At 44.1% G+C, this 22,595-nt stretch overlaps 1 protein-coding gene across 3 annotated transcripts in view; it reads right to left on the bottom strand.

The window, feature by feature from the left end:
- Positions 1 to 22,595, bottom strand: part of SUN2 (Sad1 and UNC84 domain containing 2) — a 116,325-nt gene that overhangs the window by 30,019 nt on the left and 63,711 nt on the right. For all 3 annotated transcript variants that reach the window (XM_073549457.1, XM_073549458.1, XM_073549456.1), the window contains exons 8-14: positions 20,837 to 20,907; positions 20,077 to 20,219; positions 17,073 to 17,282; positions 16,904 to 16,981; positions 16,405 to 16,448; positions 15,864 to 16,026; positions 15,055 to 15,288 (exon numbers count right to left, since the gene is read on the bottom strand). In XM_073549457.1, the coding sequence (XP_073405558.1) occupies positions 15,055 to 15,288; positions 15,864 to 16,026; positions 16,405 to 16,448; positions 16,904 to 16,981; positions 17,073 to 17,282; positions 20,077 to 20,219; positions 20,837 to 20,907 (943 nt within the window). The remainder of the gene's footprint in view (positions 1 to 15,054; positions 15,289 to 15,863; positions 16,027 to 16,404; positions 16,449 to 16,903; positions 16,982 to 17,072; positions 17,283 to 20,076; positions 20,220 to 20,836; positions 20,908 to 22,595) is intronic.

Below are 22,595 nucleotides of genomic sequence, written 5' to 3'. Positions count from 1 at the left end.
GACTCTCACAGGCTCAGTATGGATCACACCATAATCTAAAAAGAAGATACGCAAGAAATAATCACACATGTGGGCCAATGTTCAAGGTGTCAATGATGCACTTAGAGTGGTGGGTGGAGGAGGACTTTCTGCCACAAAGAGTACTGTATCAACAGATACCAGGTATATATAGTATAGTGAAAATATAAAAAATCTCCGTATGTATTTCAGGAGGCAGACACAGACGCTCTCAGGCCCTGTATGGATTAGACAATAATATAAAAAGTTGAAAAAGGGTACAGTATCACCAGATACCAGGTATATATAGTATAGTTTAAGTATTCTAAATCTCCGTATATATTTCATTAAGCAGACACAGCAGCTCTCAGGCCCAGTATGGAATCGACAAGAATATAGAAAGTTGAGAAAGGGTACAGTAACACCAGATACCAGGTATATATAGCATAGTTTAAACATTCTAAATCTCCATATATATTTAAGGAGGCAGACACAGACGCTCCTGAGAGCGTCTGTGTCTGCCTCCTTAAATATATATGGAGATTTAGAATGTTTAAACTATGCTATATATACCTGGTATCTGGTGTTACTGTACCCTTTCTCAACTTTCTATATTCTTGTATGGATTCAACAAGAATATAGATAGTTGAGAAAGGGTACAGTAACAACAGACCAGGTATATATAGTATAGTTTAAACATTCTAAATCACCGTCTATATTTCAGTAAGCAGACCCAGACGCTCTCAGGCTCAGTATGGATTACACCACAATATAAAAAGCAGTAAAAGGGTAATGGATCAGAAGCGTACAGCTGTATACAGTGTAGGGGTCATTGCAAATCTCCGTATATATTTCCAGAGTCAGAATCAGACTCTCACTGGCTCTGTATGCATAAGACCAGAATATAAAAAAGCAGTAAATGGGTAATGTATCACAAGTGTACAGCTGTATAGAGTGTTGTGGTCATCGTAAATCTCCAAATATATTTCCGGAGTAACAGACAGACTTTCACAGGCTGAGTATGGATTACACCAGAATATAAATAGCAAAAAAGGTTCTGTATCAGAAGCGTCCAGATGTATACAGTGTTGGGCTAAATTTAAATCTCAGTATATATTTCCGGAGTCACCCTCAGAAGCTCACTCAGTCTGGATTTGACCATAATACAAAATGTTTAAAAAAGGTACTGGATAAGAAGATAGCAAGTATATATATTGTAGGGTACAATTTAAATCTCCGTTTATATTTCCTTAGTCACCCTCAGACGCTCACTCAGTATGGATTTGACCGTAATACAAAATGTCTAACAAAGGTACTGTATCACAAGATAGGAGGTGTATATAGTATAGGGTAAAATTTTTATCTCCGTATATATTGAATGAGTAAACCACACACGCTCACTCAATATGGATTATACCATACTAAAAAATTTAGAACTAAGGTACTGTATCAGCAGATACCAGGTATATATAGTATAAGTGAAAAATGTAAATCTCCCTATATATTTCCGGAGACTCATACAGATAGTCAGCATGTATTTCTCCGTGATACCAGCCGGTACACGGTAGTGTGTGAGGAGCGTACAGCTCTATACGAAGTGTGAAATAATGAACGTTCGTTCACTGTGCAGATAAACAGAATAAAAGTAGCACTGCTGTGTAAAAAGCAGTCTGCACAGCAGTTTCCACACAGCAATACTGCTATAAGGCTGGCTAATAATTAGCGCTGCTGCACACAAGAAAATCCTCCATGTCACTGGCAGGTGTCACAGTCACGTGTGTCTGGACGCAGCGAGTACCGCAAGGCGAACCCATATGACACACGTGACCCTGGATACATCGCCTCCAATGGGGCGAATTTAAATAATAAGACGTGCAGCTGGATACACCGCCTCCAACTGGCGAATTTAGATATTACACGTATATATACAAAAGTCTGGAAACCCCGCCTCCAGTAAGGCGAATTTAAATAATAAAGGGAAAAATGGATAACAATAACAATGGAGGGCCCTGCGATAGGGAAATGGGGTAGTGGGGACCTCCTGCACTCCCCTGAGTCAGTGTCTCTACACTCCTATCGTTCCCTATGCCGGTTCCGCACCGGGTGACGCACAGGAACCTCAAAACCCTGACTCGCCCTGCACCTAAACCCTCACTAGGGAATTGGTCGGTGCGGAAACTAATCCCACCACTGCACTAAACACACACAAGGAAAAATGACAATACAGGGGGACACTACTTAGCTTTGCTCTGTTGCTTATGCTCCCCGCAACAGAGCCCACCACCTGCGTGCATCTTCTCCTTCAACCGGATCCATCACCATAACCGGATCCATCACCATAATGCAGCCTTGAAGCAGAGTCCACCACCAGCTGCAGCTGCCCAGTAAACAGAGTCCCAAAGATGAGTCCAGCTTCTGCCAAAAAGTCCAGCATGCTTGAGTCCAGCTTTCAGCAACCAAGTCCAGCATGCTGAGTGCAACTCTCACAATAGTCGCCACTCCACCAAGCCATGCAAGCACTTCCTGCTGACACCATAAACTGCGACTCCACCACACCATGCCAGCCCTTCTTGCAGACGCCATCGTTGGACTCCACCAATCCATGCCAGCACTCCTTGCAGACTCCATAGCTGCCACTCGTCCCCTCTGGCTGGGCTGCCCAGGACTCTTGCTCAGCCCCATCTTTCCCCCAGGCTTACTTGTGAATGACTAACTATCACCAACAGTGCTCAACACACCTGACAATCTTTTATAGAGCATCACACCTGTTTTATAATTACGTGCACTTAACCAAAGAAACTAAAGTGCACTACCGCTCACCACCACTGGGGCAACTTAGAACAAATGACACCACAGTGCAATAATTCTAATGGCCACCGGGGGCAATCACACCACTTTGGCACACAGCCAAAGGAAAAAAAGTTCACTTGTGCATTTAAAACTGTCAGATCAAACCTGGATCATGACAGCAGGCAGCCTAATAAGTAGCGCTGCTGCGCACAAGAAAATCCTCCCTTGTCACTGAACACTAACTGTAAACAGCAATTGCTTTAAGCACAAGCACATAAGAACTTCTGTTTAGAGGCCTAAGTGTCTCCCAACTGATAAACAGCGTCAGCAACCTCTCCCTACTGTAAAGATGGGCAGAAGAAAAATGGCGGTCGGCGGTGAGGGCTTTTATACACACACCGTATATACAGAGGTTGGACAAACTAATGCAAACACCTAATGTTTTGGCATCATAATCTTCAAACATGTTAGAAACATGCAAACCGTGACATATGGTAATGTTTTGTAGTTGATTATTTGTGTTATGTGATATGTGTATGTAAATTAACTGTTTGTTTTGCATAATTGTAAGAACATTGAGGAAAACCTGATACCAATGGCAGACCTCTCTGATTTTCAAAGAGGCCAATTGTTGATGCTCGTATGGCAGGTGCTAGTGTAACAGAAAGTGCCCATATGCTTGGCGTGTCAAGAGGTACTGTCTCCAAAGTAATGACTGCGTTTGAAAGAGAAGCACAGGTCCGGACGAAAGTCGAAGTTGACTGAGACTGTCGGACTGTAAAGCAAATTGTGACAGAGGATCGCAAGACCACGGCTCTGAAAATCAATGCTGAGTTCAAAGAACACCTACAGAACACAGTTTCCACGAAAAATGATCATCGGGAGCTGCACAAATCAGGATTCCATGGAAGAGCGGCAATTTTAAAAACGCTACTCTCAATGACAAATGTTTCCAAGCGTTTAGAGTGGTGTAGAAACCTCCAAAATAGGTCCCTCGAGCAGTGGAAACGTGATATTCTCAGTCGAATCATTGTTTACCCTATTTCCGACCTCCCCCGAGTGTACGTTTGGAGACAGCCGAAAGAAGCATTCCATCCAGACTGCCTTCTCCCAACCGTAAAACATGGCGGAGGTTCTGTGATGATCTGGGGTGCTATTTCATTGAGATCCGCTGGGCCAATGATATCCCTTCATGGAAGTATTAACAGCCGCGGTTAGTTAGGCATTTTGGCCAACCAAGTGCATCCTATGGTTCAAGCACTATTCCCGGAGGGGAACGCCATCTTTCAGGATGATAATGCACCAATTCATACAGATAGAATCGTTAAAGCATGGCACAAAGAACATTGTAATGAAGTTGTCCCCCACAATCCCCAGACCTCAACATTATTGAGCATTTATGGCCGATTTTAGAGATTCAAGTTAGACGTCGATTTCCACCGCCATCGTCGCTCAAAGAACTGGAGGGTGTTTTAACTGAAGAATGGGCTACACTTCCTTTGTAAACAATTCACTCCTTGTATGAATCCATACCTCTGATAATTGAGGCTGTAATCGCCGCAAAACGTGGACCTACACCATATTTAACTAACTTTTGTTGATGTTTCCAGGTGTTTCCATTATTTTGTCCAACCACCGGATTTCAGGAGTCACCCTCAGACGCTCACTCAGTATGGATTTAACCGCAATCCAAAATTTGGAAAAAAGGTAGATACCAGGTGTATCCTGTCTAGGGGTAATTGTCAATCTCCGTCTATATTTCCGGTGTCAGACAAAGACACTCACAGGCTCAGTATGGATTAGACAAGAGTATAAAAAGTCCAAAAAGGAAATGTATTACAAGCGTACAGCTGCATAGTGTTGGTGTCATTTGAAATCTCCTTATAGTTTCCCAAAGTCAGACACAAACTCTCACAGGCTCAGTATGGATTACACCAGAATATAAAAAGTAGAAAAATGGAAATGTATTCAAAGCGTACACCAGTATACAGTGTTGGGGTACTTTAAATCTTCGTATATATTCCTGTTGTGAGTTCATTTTCCCCTCCGTCACGGAGGCCTGGTGAACTCCCTATTCTAGTGAAGGAAGGTAGTGAGCCTGATTATCAGGCACCTGGGACTAATGAAGACGATTGGCTGAGTGGAGTCACTGACTGGATTTAAGGCAGCCTACGCCCTTTCTGCCCTGCGGGTGATTTCTCTGTGGACTCTTGGACACCAGTCTGATTCCTGCTCTCCTAAAGCTAAGTTTGCTGTTTTGCCTTTTTGCTTCTAAGATTTGTTTTTGCTTTTCTTGCTTTTTGGATTCTGCCACTCCCTGCTGGAGTGTGCAGTGTTCTTTGAGCTCTGTTTTCTGAAAGTACCTGAGTGCTGATTTAGTTTTTGAAGCTTAGTTGCTTCAGGGCCATTTTTATATCAGCTTGTTGGCTTTTGTCTCTGATAGGGTTTTGGCAGATTGCAGACAGCAGCCTTCCTATCCGTTCCTATCTAGGTAGTTTTTGGGCCCCGTCTTTGCTCAGCCTGTCTTTCTGTCTGTGTAAGTGTTTTCATCTTGCTTCACCGTCATTATATGTGGGGGGCTGCCTATTGCTTTGGGGTCTGCTCTGGGGAAGTTAGATTTCCCCTTTCCTTCTTTAGGCCTATGTATCTCTCCGGCTGTGATCGAGGGGTCTAGGTCATCGTAGGAACCCCCCACGGCTACTGCTAGTTGTGTTGATAGGTTCAGGGGTCTGCAATCTGATAGTTGCCAACTTCTCTGGTTTTCAGGACTTAGCTAGCATTTCTGTTTTTGCCTCCTACGGTGACTCAATCATAACATATTCCAGTGTCAGTAACCAGTCCAGACTCTCCGCAACATGAAACTACATGGATACAAGTACAGACGGAAAGTGGAGTGATTGCCGAAATTTTTCAAATTACCAATCACGGGAAAACATTCCGGGAGAATTTGCAGAGGCGATGCTGACCCTCAATTACTTTGTCTGTGGAGACTGCGAAAACGGTTCTTTGTGAAGAAAGGGTTGCTGTATCGCAGTAGTGTGGATCCCATGACCGTTAATCGTCTCCATCAAATTATGATCACAGGGAGATGTAGACATGGTCCTCACTGCCTTTCATGATCTGTCTGTTCACCTTGGAGTGCAAAAGACAGAAGCCACAGGCCGTAGGCGATTGTATTGGATTGGCATGAAAGGAGACATTGAAAAATGGTGGCACGAATGTCACACGTCTGTGACTAGGAAAACTGTGAAAGCTGATCATAAAGCACCACTGCATCCGACTGTGAGTCGACGTCCATTACAAATGGTAGCCATTGATCATCTGAAGGTAGAGCCCAGCAGGACAGGGCATAGCTACGTCTTAACCATCATCGATCAGTTCACCAAATTTGTAGTGCCCGTCCCTGTGAAGGATTTAACTGAACAGACTACACAGCGGTGGAGAAGGGAGAGGTAAGTATTGCAAGTGCTGGGGCCCACTCGTGGGCGGTAGCACTGGCACAGGGCCCCTCATAGTACGCCGGTGTGTCTGACGGCGAGTGGGCCCCCCACCGTCAGAGACACTTTATTGTACTATGAGGGGCTCTATGCCAGTGCCGTCGCCCAAGAGTGGGCCCACCCACCCGTTCAGGGCAACGGCACTTGCCCGGGTGCGCCAGGTGGTGACCCCGGCCCTGGGGTGGGGGGCAGCCCAGTTAGGGAGGTTGAAAAAAAAGCATATGTTGATGTTTAGGCTGGACATTCAGCAGCTGCAAATGGAGGAAGTGGAGAAGTACGAGGAAGAGGAGGACAAAAGTGAGCCATTTTTATTGCAACCTATGTCATCAGAGGAAGGTGGGACAAAATCCTTTGAAACCCATGCATGGTTCATTTTAATGAAGGTTAGATCATTAACATTTTGGGTCGACAGACGGTTCCTTTTTTCTGTCAGGATTGAACCAGCAGAACTGAAGACTCCTTCAGATAGCACACTACCAGCAGGGCAAGCGAGCTTCTGTAAGGCATATTGTGCCAATTCAGGCCAGGTGTGCAGTTTACAGGCCCAACAGTCAAAGGGGAATATGACCTGTGAGGGAGAACATCGATATGGGATGAGAAGTAGTTTGTAACCATAGTTGACAACTGCTGTCTCCTGTCACTTGCAATCAATTCAGTATTACCAGTTGTGTGAGCGGTACATGAAAAATCAGTCCAAAACATGGTCATGAAACCCCTGTCTCCAACGCCACTTCGGCTGTGTGCACCACGAACACCTCTTCCATTTTGCCCTCTACGGCTCGTGGGAGAACCAGCACCGCTGCTGTGTGCTGGCAATGCCTCCAACAAACGGTTTACCAGAGTTGCTTGTTTGTTAGCCAATATTATCTCTAGGTTCTCCTGTGGCATGATGTTCTGTAATTTGCCTTTATAGCGTGGATAGAGGATGCTGGCCAACCAGTAGTTGTCATCCTTCATTATTTTGGCAATGCGGGGGTCCCTTTTTAGGATCCGCAAGGCATAATCACACATGTGGGCCAATGTTCCAGGTGTCAATGATGCACCGTTAGTGGTGGGTGGAGGAGCACTTTCTGGCAAATCCTGTGCCTGACCTTGGCACGCCAACATTTTCTCTTGCCCCCTGAGAAGCATCCTCCTCCCCAAAATAATCATCCCCCTCATCCTCCACCTTGTCCAGGTCAGTTGCCCTCGCTGACAATGGCTGACTGTCATAAAGGCTTCCCTCCTCTTCCTCCTCCTCTGCTGCAGACGCCTGATCCTTAATGTGCATCAAAGTTTGCATGAGGAGACGCATAAGTGGGATGCTCATGCTTATGATGGCGTCGTCTGTGCTTACCAGCCGTGTGCATTCCTCAAAACACTGAAGGACTTTACAGAGGTCTTTCAACTTTGACCACTGCACACCCGACAACTCGATGTCTGCCCTCAAACTGCCTGCCCATGTATCCTCCCACCAATGCATTACAGCCTGCCTCTGTTCGCACAGCCTCTCAACCATGTTCAGGGTGGAGTTCCACCTTGTTGCAACGTCTATGATTTGGCGGTGCTTGGAGAGGTGGAGCGATCGCTGCAGTTTCTGCATACCACTGGAGTGTACGGCCGAGCGACGGATGTGCGAGCACAGTCTTCGCACCTTATGGAGCTGGGCTGTTAACTCCGGATAATTATTTAGGAAGCACTGCACCACCAGGTTCAAGGTGTGAGCCAGGCAAGGTATGTGTCTGAGTTTTGCAAGGGCTATGGCTACCACAAAATTCCGGCCGTTATCACTGACTACCTTGCCTGGCTCAAGATGTAGACTGCCCAGCCATGACTCTGTTTGTCGCTGCAAGTAGTCAGCCAGTACCTTCGCGGTGTGTCTGTTGTCGCCCAAATACATCATCTTTAAAACAGCCTGCTGCCGCTTACCACTGACTGTTCGATAGTGGGACACCTCGTGTGCAACACTGGCAGCTGCGGATGGAGTGCTCGTGCGACTGCGCTCTGTCGACGAGCTTTCACTTCTGGAGGAGGAGGGTCGAACGCCTACAGCCAACTGTTTCCTATACCGTGGGCTAGGCAGCACTATTCCACCGCCGCTGTCCCCTGTGGAGCCTGCATCCACATTAACCAAGTGCGCAGTGATGGACACGTAATGGCCCTGGCCATGCCTACTGGCCCATGCATCTGTTGTGAGGTGCACTTTTCCACTCACTGATTGTTTGAGTGCATGAACAATGCGGTCTTTCACATGCAGGTGGAGGGCAGGGATGGCTTTTTGAGAAAAGAACTGCCGACTGGGTAGGTCATATTGTGGGACAGAGTAGGCCATGAGCTCTCGGAACACTTCGCTGTCTACCAAACGGAAGGGCATTATCTCTAATGAGATCACTTTGGCAATGTAGGCGTTCAAAGCCAGTGTACGCGGATGAGAGGATGAGTACTTTCTTGCTCTACTCAGAGTGTCTGGTAGGGTGAGCTGGACTTGAGAGCTGTATATGGGAGAACTAGCGGTGGACCTCACGGACTTAGAGGGGGTTGGTGATGGTGGTGATGGCCTAGATTCAGTCTTTCGTTGCAAAAACATTGTGATTCCCTGACTGCTTTGGCCTTGCGATGACATCTCAACATTTCTTGCTGGTGGTGTGCTTACCGGTGGGCTTTCAGTGGGGGAAGCGATGGAGCGTTGCTGGCTACCTTCAGTCGGAGCAGGTGCACATGTGCTACCTGAGGTTTTGTAGTCCGTCCACGCTTGCAAGTGCATGGTGGTTAAATGTCTAAGCATGCAACTGGTATTCAAATTTCAGAGATTTTTACCTCAGCTAAAAGGTTCTTCTGCACTTCTTACAGATAACCTTTGCCTCATCAATAGGATTTTGGTCAAAAAAGTGTCACACTGCACTCTTTCTACTATGGTATAAATTTTCAGGGCTTGCACGCTGTGCTAATTTGACCATCTGGCCAAGCTGTCCTGCAACTCTTTTGTTTTTTTTTAACAAGTTTTTGTACAGCTACGGGCCTGCCAGATAACCGCTGCTGCGATGTCGATGCCTGCTGCGGATCCTTCTCTTCTGAGCTATAGCCAGCGCCACCCTCTTCCCCCAATGGATGCCTATTCGGGTCAACAACTGGGTCATCCATCACCTCCTCTTCAATTTCATCTGCACCTTCCTCTGTGTCACCGTGTAAGGTGGTATAGAATGCGGGAAGGGGCACCTGAGTTTCATCAGGGTCTGATTCTGGCTCAGTAGACTGCGAGGGAAATTTATTGCTCTGGGTCAATATACCAGCAGAATCATCTAGCAGTGGCTGTGCATCAGTGCACTCCATGTCAGATTCATCTTGGACTGGGGAATTCAGCGGCTGTGCATCAGTGCACTTCATGTCAGATTCATCTTGGCCTGGGTAATTCACCATTTGACTGGATAACCCAGGCATGGTATGTGAAAAGAGCTCCATGGAGTAATCTGAAGTGTGGCCTGCCGCGTCCTTCACTTTTGGTGTGGGTGAAGGACACAAGGAAAGGTGTAGCTCCTGACCAGAAGCCTGCACTGACGACTCAGTGCTTGCAGTTTTTGAAACTTCAGAAGAGGTGGCAATAGAGCTGGAGGCTGTTTCGGCAATGTAAGCCAAAACCTGTTCTGTTATGAATGAGTCACCGGAGGAGGAAAAAACAAAAAGGCAAGCTAAGTCCAGAAAACCGGAGAGGTTGATAACTAGCGGATTGCAGACCCCTGATCCTATTCACAACAACTAACAGCAGCCGTGGAGCGTTCCTACGATGATCCTAGATGCCTTGTCACAGCCGGAGAGCTAAATAAGCCTAAAGAAAGAAAGGGAAAATCTAAACTGCCCCAGAGCAGACCCCAAAGCAATAGACAGCCCCCAACATGTATTGTCGGTGAAAAAAGATGAAAACACAAACACAGACAGAAAGACAGGCAGAGCAAACGATGGGGCCCAACTAACTAGATAGGACAGGACAGAAAAGATGCTGGCTGCAATCCGCAAAAACTCTATAAAAAATGTCCCAACACATCTGATAGGAAAAATGGCCCTGAAGTCACTAGACTTCAAAATCCCTATATCAGCACTCCGATATATTCTGAGGACAGAGCAAAAGAGATTAAACCGATCAGGGACAAAAATGGAAAATCAGCACAGCCCCAGCCGGGGCTGGCTGAACACAAAACTAAGTAAATCAGACAAAATCTCATGGAACAATAGAAGAGCAAAACTTAGCTTTAGAAGACAGGAACTGAACTGGAGGCCAGACCTCAGAGCAGGAGAAAATCACCAGCAACCCCACAGGGCGTCAGTTGCCTTATACCTACTCAGAGATTCCTGATGTCCAATCGCAATCCACCTGTTCAGGTGGCAGGTCTCTCCCATCCAATTCAGCTTCACCACCTCCTTTCACCAGCAGAGGGAGTTCATCGGACACCAAAGGTGAACCAGAAAATGAGCTCACAACACTGTTCCTGATGTTCCGGCTTTAAAAGCGGTTTACCTACTCCCAGAAAAGGGAACCTTAAAGGCCTTCTTGTGCCAGACGATGACGCAGGCTCAACACCTCCTGCCTTAGCTGCTATTGTGCTTTTGGCATAACCAGCAGATGCACCACCACCACCATCAGTACCAGCTGCGCCCCCCGCCCACGTACGCAGCCTCTTCCACCATACTTCCTCATGTTTGGGAAAATGTACCAAAAATACCAGCAGAGATATGGTACTGTATGAGGAGCATACAGCTGTATAAGGTGTATGGAAAAATTAAAATCTCTGTATATATTTCCTTAGTCACAGACGCTCTCCCAGTATGTATTTGACCGTAATCCAACCAGCAGATATACGGTACTGTATCAGAAGTGTACAGCTGTAAACGTTTTTTGAGAAAATGTCAATCTCCATATATTTGTTTCCGGAGTCACACACAGACCCTCTGCCAGTATGTATTTGACCGTAATACAACCAGCAGATATACATGGTACTGTATCAGAAGCGGACAGCTCTATACGGTGTATGGAAAAATGGAAATGTCCATATATGTATTTACGGACTCACACACGCTGTCTCTGTATAGATTTGACTGTAATCCGAACAGCAGATATACGATACTGTTTGAGAAGCGGACAGCTCTATACGGTGTATGGAAAAATGGAAATGTCCGTATATGTATTTCTGGAGTCTCACACACACACGCTGTCTCTGTAAAGATGTGACCGTAATCCGAACAGCAGATATACGATACTGTTTGAGAAGCGGACAGCTCTATACTGTGCATGTATGGAAAAAGGTAAATCTCCGTCTATTTTTTTACGGAGTCACACACATATAGCATGTATTTGTCCGCGAAACCAGCCGGTACACGGTAGTGTGTGAGGAGCGTACACCTCTATACGGTGTGTGAAAGAATGAATGCTCGGTAACTGTGCAAGGAATAAAAGTATTTTTTCTCTTTGAAAAAACAGTCTGCACAGCAGTGTGCACACAGCAATGCAGCTATCAGGTAGCCTTATAAAGCAGTCTAATAACCACCAACCAGGGCTGTGGAGTCGGTAAGCCAAACCTGCGACTCCAACTCCGACTCCGACTCCTCAATTTCCCTTACACCGACTCCGACTCCAACTCCGACTCCACGACTCCGACTCCCACACAGATTGCTTATATTTAAGTGAAAAATTTATTGTAGCACAATGTGAACCTCAGACATTTAATCATTTTTATGATCCAATAATCAAGATATTTAGATAGAACAGAATATATATTGGTGTACTACCCGGTTTTCATTCTTTTTGGTACAGATACGATATGGATAGACAGATATGGATAGATGGAGCAAATTTCTAATCTGCTTTTGCTATTGAAAACATTATCTATGAGCTCAAAAACCTTTCAGGTGATGCAGTTTTTTAAAAAGCTGATCTGCTTTTGCAGCTGAAAAACGTATCCTCAAAAAACACAGGGAAAACGCTGTGTGTGAATGTAGCCTTAGATCAGGAATAGAACAGCCATTTATAGGACATTTCATAACTTTCCCAAACGCCTATGAAAAAATATTCAGCACATCCTGCATTGAATTACTGTACCCAATTTATTATATATTTTAGGAGTCGGAGTCGGTCCATTTTATACCGACTCCAACTCCACCAAAATGAGCACCGACTCCGACTCCACGACTCCGACTCCACAGCCCTGCCACCAACGCTGCTGCACACAAAAAAATCCTCCCCTGTCACTGCACACTAACTGTACGTTGAAAATCTCTATCAGCAGAAGCACAGATTTTTTTTTTCTTTCCTGCCTAAACACTCTCCCTATTGCGAACAAGCAGCAGCAACCTCTCCCCATGCTAAGATCGGCAGAAGTAAGATGGTGGTCGGCGTTCAGGGCTTTTATAACCACTGTGACGCCACACAAAGCAAGCCAATCACTGAAATGCAGTTCTCTAAGATGGTGGTGGCCATTGCCCATGTCATCGCGTTGCCCACAGTGTGCGTCTTTGCTCATTGGCAGAAAAAAGGAGCCTGAAAGCATTATGGGAAACGCAACTTTGGCGCTCGAGTCGGCGACCGCATGGCCGACCTCACGCTATCGTCGGGTTTCGATCGACGAAACCCGACTTTAGCGAAAGTCGGCGACTTTTGAATTTGACCGACCCGTTTTGCACAACTCTAGTATTCACCCCTTTTGCTATGAAGTCCCTAAAAATTTCTGGTGCCAGCAATTCCCTTCATAAGTCACATGTTTAGTGAAAGGCAATCCACCTGTGTGCAATCTAAGTGTCACATGTTTGTCAGTATATACTGTACACTTTACCTTTTCTGAAAGGTCACAGAGGCTGCAACACCATTAAAGCAAGAGGCACCACTAACCAAACACCATGAAGACCAAGAAGATCTCCAAACACATCAGGGACAAAGTTGTTGAGAAGCACAAGACAGGGTTGAGTTAAAAAAAAAAAAAAAACCCAATCTCTGATGATTCACCAGAGCACCATCAAATGCATTATCAGAAAATGGGAAGAACATGGTACTACATGAAAAAAAAAAACTTGCCAAGAGAGGGGGCAGCCAACTAAAACTCTCAGCCCGGGCAAGGACGGCATTAATCAGGCAAGTACAGAGGCCAAAGGTACCCCTGAAGAAGCCGCAGAGTTCCCAAGCAGAGACTGAGGGATCTGTCCATATGACCAAAAAAAGCTATGCACTCCATAGAGGTGGCCTTTTTGGAAGAGTGGGATGAAAAAAATCTTACTTACACATAAAAATTGTAAGGCTCATTTTGAGTTTGCCAAAAGACATGTGGGAGACTCCCTAAATGTATGGAGGAAGGTGTTGTGGTCAGATGAGACCAAGATTGAACTTTTTTTTGCCATTAAGTTAAACGCTATGTCTGGCGCCAAACCAACACAGCTCATCACCCCAAGAACACCATCCCCACAGTGAAACATGGTGGTGGCAGCATGGACCGGGAAAATGGATGGTGCGAAATACAGTGATATTCTTCTTAAACCTGTCAGTGATTTGAGACTGGGACGGAGGTTCACCTTCCAACAAGACAATGACCTAAAGCATACTGTTAAAGCAACACTCGAGTAGTTTAAGGGGAAACATGCAAATGTTCTTGAGTGGCCTACTTAAAGTCCTAACCTTAAAGGGGTTGCCCACTACTAGGACAACCCTTTCTAAAACAAAATGTTCGGCCCTGATAAAATAATAAAACCTTTACTCACCTCCAGTGCCGGCTCCGTTCCACCAGTGTCTGTACTCGTGGTCCCAGAGCTGTGATGGGGTAGAATGGCACGTGATGCCCAGCGCCCAATCAGCGCAGGCGTTACTATCTCCGCCTTCCAACAAACTGAACATGAAGAGGAAGTCCAGGCTGCAGCTCATCCCATCTTGCAGTGGCAAGATGTGGAAAGCTCATATAGACTTATATAAAGCGCCTTGCAGCTGAAACTGCCGCAAAAGAAGACTCTACAAAGTACTGACTTTAGGGGGGGTGAATAGTTATGCACACTGAAGTTTTCAGTTATTTTGTCCTAGTTCTTGTTTGCTTCACACAAAAAAATGAAACCAAATGGTCACAGTTGTAGACATGTTCTTTAGGCCTGTTTTACACTTCAGTTTTTTGTGTCAGTTAAAATCCGCCAAAAAGGCGGAAAAGCGGATCTGTTGCTAACTGATGTGAACGGATGCCACCGTATCCGTTTTTTTGACGGATCCGCCGAATGAAGAAGTTTAAAGGAACCGCTGCCCGGGAAAGAGAGAGGGAAAGAGAGAGAGAAAGAGAGAGAGAGAAAGAGAGAGAGAGAGAGAAAAAGAGAGAGAGAATTTTTTTTTCCTTCTCTGGCCGCCAGAAATGATTTCAGGGTTAAATTTCCTCCTGACTTCATTCCTCCGGGCATGCGCTGTATAAAAATGCGGATCCTGCACTACAAAAAAAAGTTACATGGTCCGTCCAGGCATCTCGGCGGACGCAAAAAAATTGACGGATCCAACGGATGGCCATCCGTCAAGATCCGCCAGTAATGCAAGTCAATGGGCAAAAAAACGGATCCGCCAAAAAAAATGGTGGATCCGTTTTTTTGCAAAAACGGCGAATTTTGACTGATGGTCAAAAACGGAAGTGTGAAACAGGCCTTACATGAATTGGTGCATACTCCCAAAAAAACAGTGACATTTCAAGTTGTGACATATTATTTATATATATATATATATATATATATATATATATATATATATATATATATATATATTTTTGAAAATACAACTAAAGTGATCACATACCTCCCGGGACACTCCAGAGAGTCCACTTGCCTGCAGTTCTCGGTCTATGTTCACATGTGCCTGAGACGCCCACAGATTTCTGTCTGCAATGATTCCCGAGAGGATCTTCCGCTCTAAGTCCACCAAATACTTCTCCAATTCATCACGGCGCAGGAATAGATCAGAGAGAGATGCTGACCCTCCATTCTCCTTTTCTATGCTCCTTTGGAGCCAAGTTGGGAAAAGTGACTGGACCTGACAAGACACCAGACACAATTTTGTGATCAGTACACCAATGAGGGAAAACAGGTTTCCCGGCATCCACATTGCTTAGTAGCAGTACAGGTAATTTGAGGCAGAATCGTGTCCAGCAGAAAGAAAGGTTTTACTGTGAAATGGATTTGGCATAAAACAAGGAGTGAGGGAAAAGCTCACACTCCACGCACCTATGATTTCAGCTGGGCATTTTTTAATACTTAAGTGCATGTGTGTTTGTCTAAAAATTGGTAATCAGGTTTAATTAAAACCATATCACAGTTTTCTTTCTATAGCCTGTGTATTGCACTGCTGGCTGCAGAATGAGTGAACTAAGTATCCATCAGTAAGAGGCCCTCTTCTCTCTGTGACCATTCCTGGTCTGCGGCAGTCACCACCATGATATTATTAGTGTCTTGTTTCCAGGTGCTGGTCAATAGGCCATGAGCCTTGACGGCTAGGACACGGGATGTGAGGTTTAGTCAGTGGCCACATGGCTGGGGATTAGTTTATATACTGTAATGTACTTCTGACCCTTTCATATAGACACCAGATCAAACCATAAGGAAACTCACTTCATCCTTCACTCCTCTTATTTGTCCTGGCACATTGTCCATTTGCAAGGAAAGTTCAGATTGCGTTTTCTTCACATTTTCCAATTCTTGCTGGAGACTCATAAGCTTTGTTTCTAGCTTTCCAAAATCATGGGCAAAGATTTCTTTCGTAGCATGAGGAGAACTACAAAGACAAAAAAACCTGCAGTGTTATTTAATACCAGTCTGAATTACAGACAAAAGTCTAAATCAATAGAATGTTTGAAAAAGAAAAATGCAAGCTACCTACCGATCCATGCCAAGTCTACGGGACCAGTGAAGATCGCTGAAAGCAGTGTTTGGCATCTCTCCCGGTCCCATAGAGAAGGCATGGAGCAGCAGCACACGTGTGACCATCACTCCACTCAAATGGGGGACAGGGAACCCCACTCTGGTGATCAGTGATGGCCTCAGCGGTCAGACCCCTACGGATCTATTAGTTATACATTCAGTGGATGGGGATAACTTGTTATTAGAGCACCCGTTAGGAGTAGGACTGTCTAATTTATCATTGCAAACTTACTTTTTTACTTCTGTTCTAAGCTGCAAAATCTGTCCTTCTATATCCTAAGGAAAAGAAAAAATAGCAAGCCATTCATATTTACATATTAATTCACAAATCTCCAATAACACTGTAAGTATGATCTATTAATGTATTTTATAAAACAATCAAAATCATATATTTTACACCTGAAATACATTGATCACGTGTACCATGATGAGTATTTTCTGTAGAAGCCATCATTCACATATCCTAAAGCAAATGGGTTGATTGGGACTTGAACACTGCTGACTTATCCTCAGGATATAGTCGACCATCAAACTTTAGTTTTCAAGGACTGATCTACTTCCGTTTCATCCAGCATTAGACACTTTTTGCTATATATATATATATATATATATATATATATATATATATATATATATATATATATATATAATTAAGAGTTCTGCACCAGATTTCATGGGATTTCACTACACGAGGACGTTAGTCTAATATACTAATATAGGGGATTACTTACCTTGGACATGTGGTTTATTTTCTGCTGGATGTCCAAATGACTGTGCTGTTGCTCCTGTTTTAATGCTGTCAACCCAATCTAGAGTATATAGAGTAAGAAAGACATTTAGATCATGGCTTCCTGCTGCGGCTGGGTATTGGCCATCATAACCCCCTACTGTATGCCTTACCTTTGTCCTGGCTGCACTTTCTTGCAAGATGTCCTCTGTCAAAGCAGCCTCTTTAGAGGTAGACAGGTCTCTGAAGACCTGGACAACCTCATCACGACTGAGGCCACCCACTGCTTTTGGACTTGTTTCACCGTGCCTCAGGAATTTTTGCTCATTTTCTAGACCCTGAAACCTCTTTTCTAGAGATTCCATGCGAGATACCATTTCATTCTTCAAAACAGAAAAAAATAACACATTAAACATTCCTATTCAAAGTAGGTTGTTTTTTTTTTTTTAAATTAAAAAAAAGACAGAAAATAACATTTAACACCCTTAATGACCTGTAAGATATAACAGGTGCCTGCCTCCAACACAAGCAAGTGAAGCTAGAGCCAAACACTGCTGCTTAATTAGTCACATGTCACTGATCATATCGGACCGTGGCATTTAAATGGTGGCAATTGGCCTGTGCTCCTATGATGCCCTGCCTTTGGCGCCTACAGGGGACTAATGAAAAAAAAGTAATATAAAAGCTTTGATAACCCCATTTCAATTAAAAAAAATGGTAAATATAAATGAGCATACTTGGTCCACTGCTGCCTCCATTAAAATATAAATTAGCCTCTACCGTAAACAACGTGAAGAAAATAACCAAAAATGACTATTTTTTGGCCACCGATCTATCCCAAAAAATGCAATAAGGAACTGTCAATACAGTATATTTTAAAAATAAAACCAAAAAACACCTGTATAAATTCAGTATTGTCATAATCACAGTGACCTATAGAATCAAGTTGTTAGGTGAACTCTAAAAACAGAACCAACTCCCAAGAAAAATAAAAATAAAAAGACATATAGCTTTTGGATAAAGGAGATAAAAAAAAAAAAGCACAGAAAAAAATGAAACAAAATATCTGCTTCCTTTAAAGGCTAATGTTTTAGAACCTTAGTAGGAGCAAGGAGACATTCACATACGGAAGATCTCACTCTGGCGTAAGAGTGGGGCTGATTTACTAAAGAGGTGTAATTTTTAGACAGTGCAAACAAACTAGATAGTCTAAAAATGGTAATGATTTTCAGCGTCTGATGTATGCGGATAACTCTGGTGGAGCCCTAGATTGTTTAGTCTGAATGCATGTTAAAAAAAACATTACAAAAAAAAATCCTGTATTTACCAACACAGGTCACAAAACGAATGCACTACAGGATACAGGTTGTTTCATCAGTACATTGCACCAGAGGTGCCATCGCCTTTATCATGCAGGCCTGATGCATTCGTTTTGTTACTCGAGTTACTGAATACAGCGGCCTTTTTTCTGCTGTTTTTTAATTTCTTTATTTGCTGTGTATTTTTTAGTGTAGGGACTTGCAAGACAATGAAGACTCTTAACATCGGATCCAAGCTTGTGTACTGCGTGCAAAATATCGCTCAATATCTCATGTCTATTATTTATATTTTACTGCACATTTATTTATTTCTATGCAGGATGCACCCAGGCCCTTTTAGAATTGGCTTTATAAACTAGGTGTCTGTCCTCATGGGGTCCACTTATATAGTGCTGGGCAGCCCGGCTAATCTAATAGTGTGGGCGTCACTGATAGGCTGTATTGCAGACACCGTGTATCACACCTTCCTGTGTGACTGGTGCTCAATACAACCTTTATCTGTGCACAAATGTAATACTAGGCCATCATCTATCCCTCCATGATTTGGTAGGTTGTGAGTAGTTTCATCAGTATTTTGCACCTTTATATAGAGGGGGTCTGCTGCATCCTGATAGTACGTAGGTATTAGCAGACTTTAGTCTAATGTGTATGAGGGCCTTTAAAAGTAATCTATCAGTAGGATTAACCCCTAAGTCTATTTGGGCATGTAGGTCATAGAAAGATTAATAAAACGATACCTTGATATCTGTGATCCGATGTACTACTCCAGGGAAAGCCACGTTTTTCTTATATATAAATTAGCTGCTCAAGACAATGGGCCGGACATAGATCTCACTGAGGATCTACCCCCAGAGATTATCTTACATGAAGGAGGCGTTCCCAGTGTGACATGTAACTAACACATAACAGGAGAAATGAACCTTGACTACTTAAAAACACATTTTTTGCAGCTCTCTGAGCTCTGCTGCATTGTAACAATATTGTAACCTTTTCTTCCTGTGAGACGGAAGCTGAGAGGAACCTGCAGATGTGTGAGGTATAATCACACACAGCTCTGCAGGAAGATCAGGACAGCAGAGAGCAGCCATTACACATCACACTGGTAACTCACCATTTTACTTAAAAAAAAATGCTGGAGTGGTTCTTTTTTACTTTACTGCTGGAGTGGCGCTTCTAATCTAAGTTCCCTGCCTCCGGTCTTATACTTAGCTACTGCCATCTTCACCTTCTATCGCCGCCAGTTCCGTCAGTCTCAGCAGTCTGTGGACTGCTGGATGGCTCCAGTGTTCGCTGGCTGAGTCTGAGGTCACTTTTCATTGTAAGTGTATGAGATCCTTGTTCTGACTCTTATAAACTTACATTGAGATCTTATGACGTAACGTCTGACTTCCGGGCAGTCAGAAGGTGCAGTCATAAGAGGACACCATGGGATCGGAGAGGCGCCGAAAAAAGGTGAAGACGGCGGCTGGTGAGTATATAAGACCGGACGCAGGGACCTCAAAGCACCACTCCATCGATCAAAAAAACACCGAAGTACTGGCGTGGTGCTTTAAAATAATCTCTGGTGGCAGTTTCTCGTGCAGATCTATGTCCGGCCCATAGATCTTAACAGCTCATTTATATATAAGAAAAACATAGATATCTGTGGAATAAGGCATCGGATCGCAGTTATCATGGTATTATGTTTTTCAGCTTCCTATGACCTACAAGCCCACACAGACGGATTATAGGGAGTTGATCCTACTGACAGATTCCCTTTAAAACTTTCTGTAAAGAAAATAAAAATATGAGCATTAAGAGAAGCAGTTTTTCTTGGGACGCTATAGAATAATATCCAGTGCACAGTTATGTCACAGACCTGGAACAACAGAGGTAGGTTTTGTGGCCCTGGGTCGACGTTCTTTAGAAAATTATCTTTTGTGGGCTTTTTGGTCTCAGAAAAAGTTGCCTTTGGAAAAATTACCAAGTTCTGGAGTCCAAAAGGAAAGAAATACCATAGCCCTAATAAAAGAAGTAAATGCAGGTAGTGAATAACATGAATTGGAAGGAATTAAAACATTAACATATATATATATATATATATATATACAAACGTGGTCAAAATTGTTGGTACCCATCATTTTATGACAGTAAAACCCACAATGGTGACAGAAGTAACTTGAATCTGCCATTTCCTGGAGTCCACCGCACAGTAAACCATGTAAGTGTGGGGGCAATGGGCTTTCACAAATGTCCGCAGCGGCGCACATTGGAACACTCCCTCATCCAAGCCTGCGGCCTGCAGAAACGCTCCACTCTTGCCTCCTCCAGCAGCGACCCTGCTCAACCACAGCCATCACACCTGCTAAGTAATAAGACGCATGGATTATAAGAGGCACCACCATTTTATTAAAACATAAGTTTTCTCTATTTTTCTCCTCAAAATTTGGGGTGCGTCTTATAATCCGGAGCATCTTATAATCCATAAAATACAGTATGTATGTATGTATGCATCACCATCTGTCCCTTTTTATCTTTATGTGGTGCAGTCTGTTTTTCCTATTTCTTTATACAGTTTGTGTATTTTTAAAGTAGCGTAAAAAAACTAAGAAAAATAGAAAATTACCTACGTTACTTACCTGTTGCTATTAATGCCAATAATAGTAGGAACAAAAGAACCTGCAGCACTTTCTTCAGAATACTGTAATGTCTGAAAAACATTTATCTGACATCAATTTCATTTGCTTTGTACTAAGAGTTACAATGTTTTAAATCCTGACAACATGAGCCGTCTCACCACAATGAGAGGATAACTAGGAGCAAATGGAGGTGATTAAAAAGTGACAGCAGCAAAATAAGTGATAATGAATTTACAGCCAGAAATCGCTGCTGAAATCATCAGAAAATTACCTACTGTGAAAACTAAATAGTAACCGTATATACTCGTGTATAAGCCGAGATTTTCAGCCCATTTTTTGGGCTGAAAGTCCCCCTCTCGGCTTATACACGAGTCATATAGCTGGGGGTCGGTGAGGGGAGGGGGATCGGGGGTGTCAGAGATCATACTTACCTGTCCTGCCGCGGTCTCTGCAGCCTCGCTCGCTTCTCCACTGTTTCCCTTCCTGTCTTCAGCGGTCACAAGGTGCCGCTCATTACCACACATGAATATGCACATATTCATGAGTGGTAATGAGCGGTACCACGTGACCACTGAAGACAGGAAGGGAGACAGTGGAGAAGAGAGCGAGGCTGCAGAGACCGCGGCAGGATGGGTGAGTATAGAAATATTCACCTGTCCCCCGGTCCATCGCTGCTCACCGCTGTCTCTGCTGCATCCTGTGTCAGTGACATTTAGGCAGCAGGGGGCGCGGTGACGTGATTATTGCGCGCCACCCCTCTGCTGGCTGAACAGTCACTGACACAAGAAGAGGCAGACAGCGGCGATGGACCCAGGAGAGGTGAATATGACTTTTTTTTGCAGCATATGGGGCATATTCTATGGAGCAGCATATGGGGGCATAAACTATGGAGCAGCATATAGGGGCATAAACTATGGAGCAGCATATGGGGGCATAGTCTATGGATTCCACCCTTGGCTGATACATGAGTCAATACGTTTTCCCAGTTTTTTGTGGCAAAATTAGGGGGGGGGGGTCGGCTTATACACGATATATTAAAATGAACCTCCCAGTGAATCCAACCTACCTGGTGCCCTCCTTATTTCTACCAGCAGCTAAGAAAGTGGCAGCCAAGTATTTTCTGAATCAGATATTTTTCAGTATCAAAAGAACAAGCTCTGAAGGAGACATTATAAGGGGGTTGGCTGCACCTAGTAGCACCCCTTTAATTAGTGGAGACCAGGAGTAAGGTGTAATGCCGAAATGCGTAGGTTTGCTACATTACATTTCATTCTTCTTGTACCATGATTTTATAGGATACAAAAAAGAAATATTCCTTTAACCGACTTTTTTTTCCAGCTACACTTTGGACCCAATTGGCTGCACACATATAGATAACACAGGATGTCCAATTAATCCACCTCTTTACTCTACAAACCCCTTCATTGGCTTCCAATTCCCCAACAAATCCAGTTCAAACTACTAACAGGGAGCTATGAATTCGTCAATAATCTGTCTCCTCCCTATATCTTCCAATACCTCCCCACATGCAATCTCTACTCCTCACGGGACCTTTTTCCACACTCACATGTTCCTCACCCAAATGCCTCCAAGACTTCAGCCCCCGTGTCTCACATAGCAAGATCGCTGAAGCATCACCGATTTTGTGACGCAACAGCGACCTCGCCAGCGATCTCGCTACATGTGACACATAGCGGCGACCGGCCCCCCGCTGGATATCGCTGATCGTGCTCGAATGTCCTGGGCCATTTTTTCATCG

The sequence above is a fragment of the Dendrobates tinctorius genome, unplaced genomic scaffold (assembly GCF_039654945.1).
Source record: "Dendrobates tinctorius isolate UK_male_01 unplaced genomic scaffold, ASM3965494v1 ptg000159l, whole genome shotgun sequence".
In the NCBI taxonomy this organism is placed as follows: domain Eukaryota; kingdom Metazoa; phylum Chordata; class Amphibia; order Anura; family Dendrobatidae; genus Dendrobates; species Dendrobates tinctorius.
Note: the sequence above shows the minus strand (reverse complement) of the source record. Positions and strands in the feature narration are given on the sequence as shown.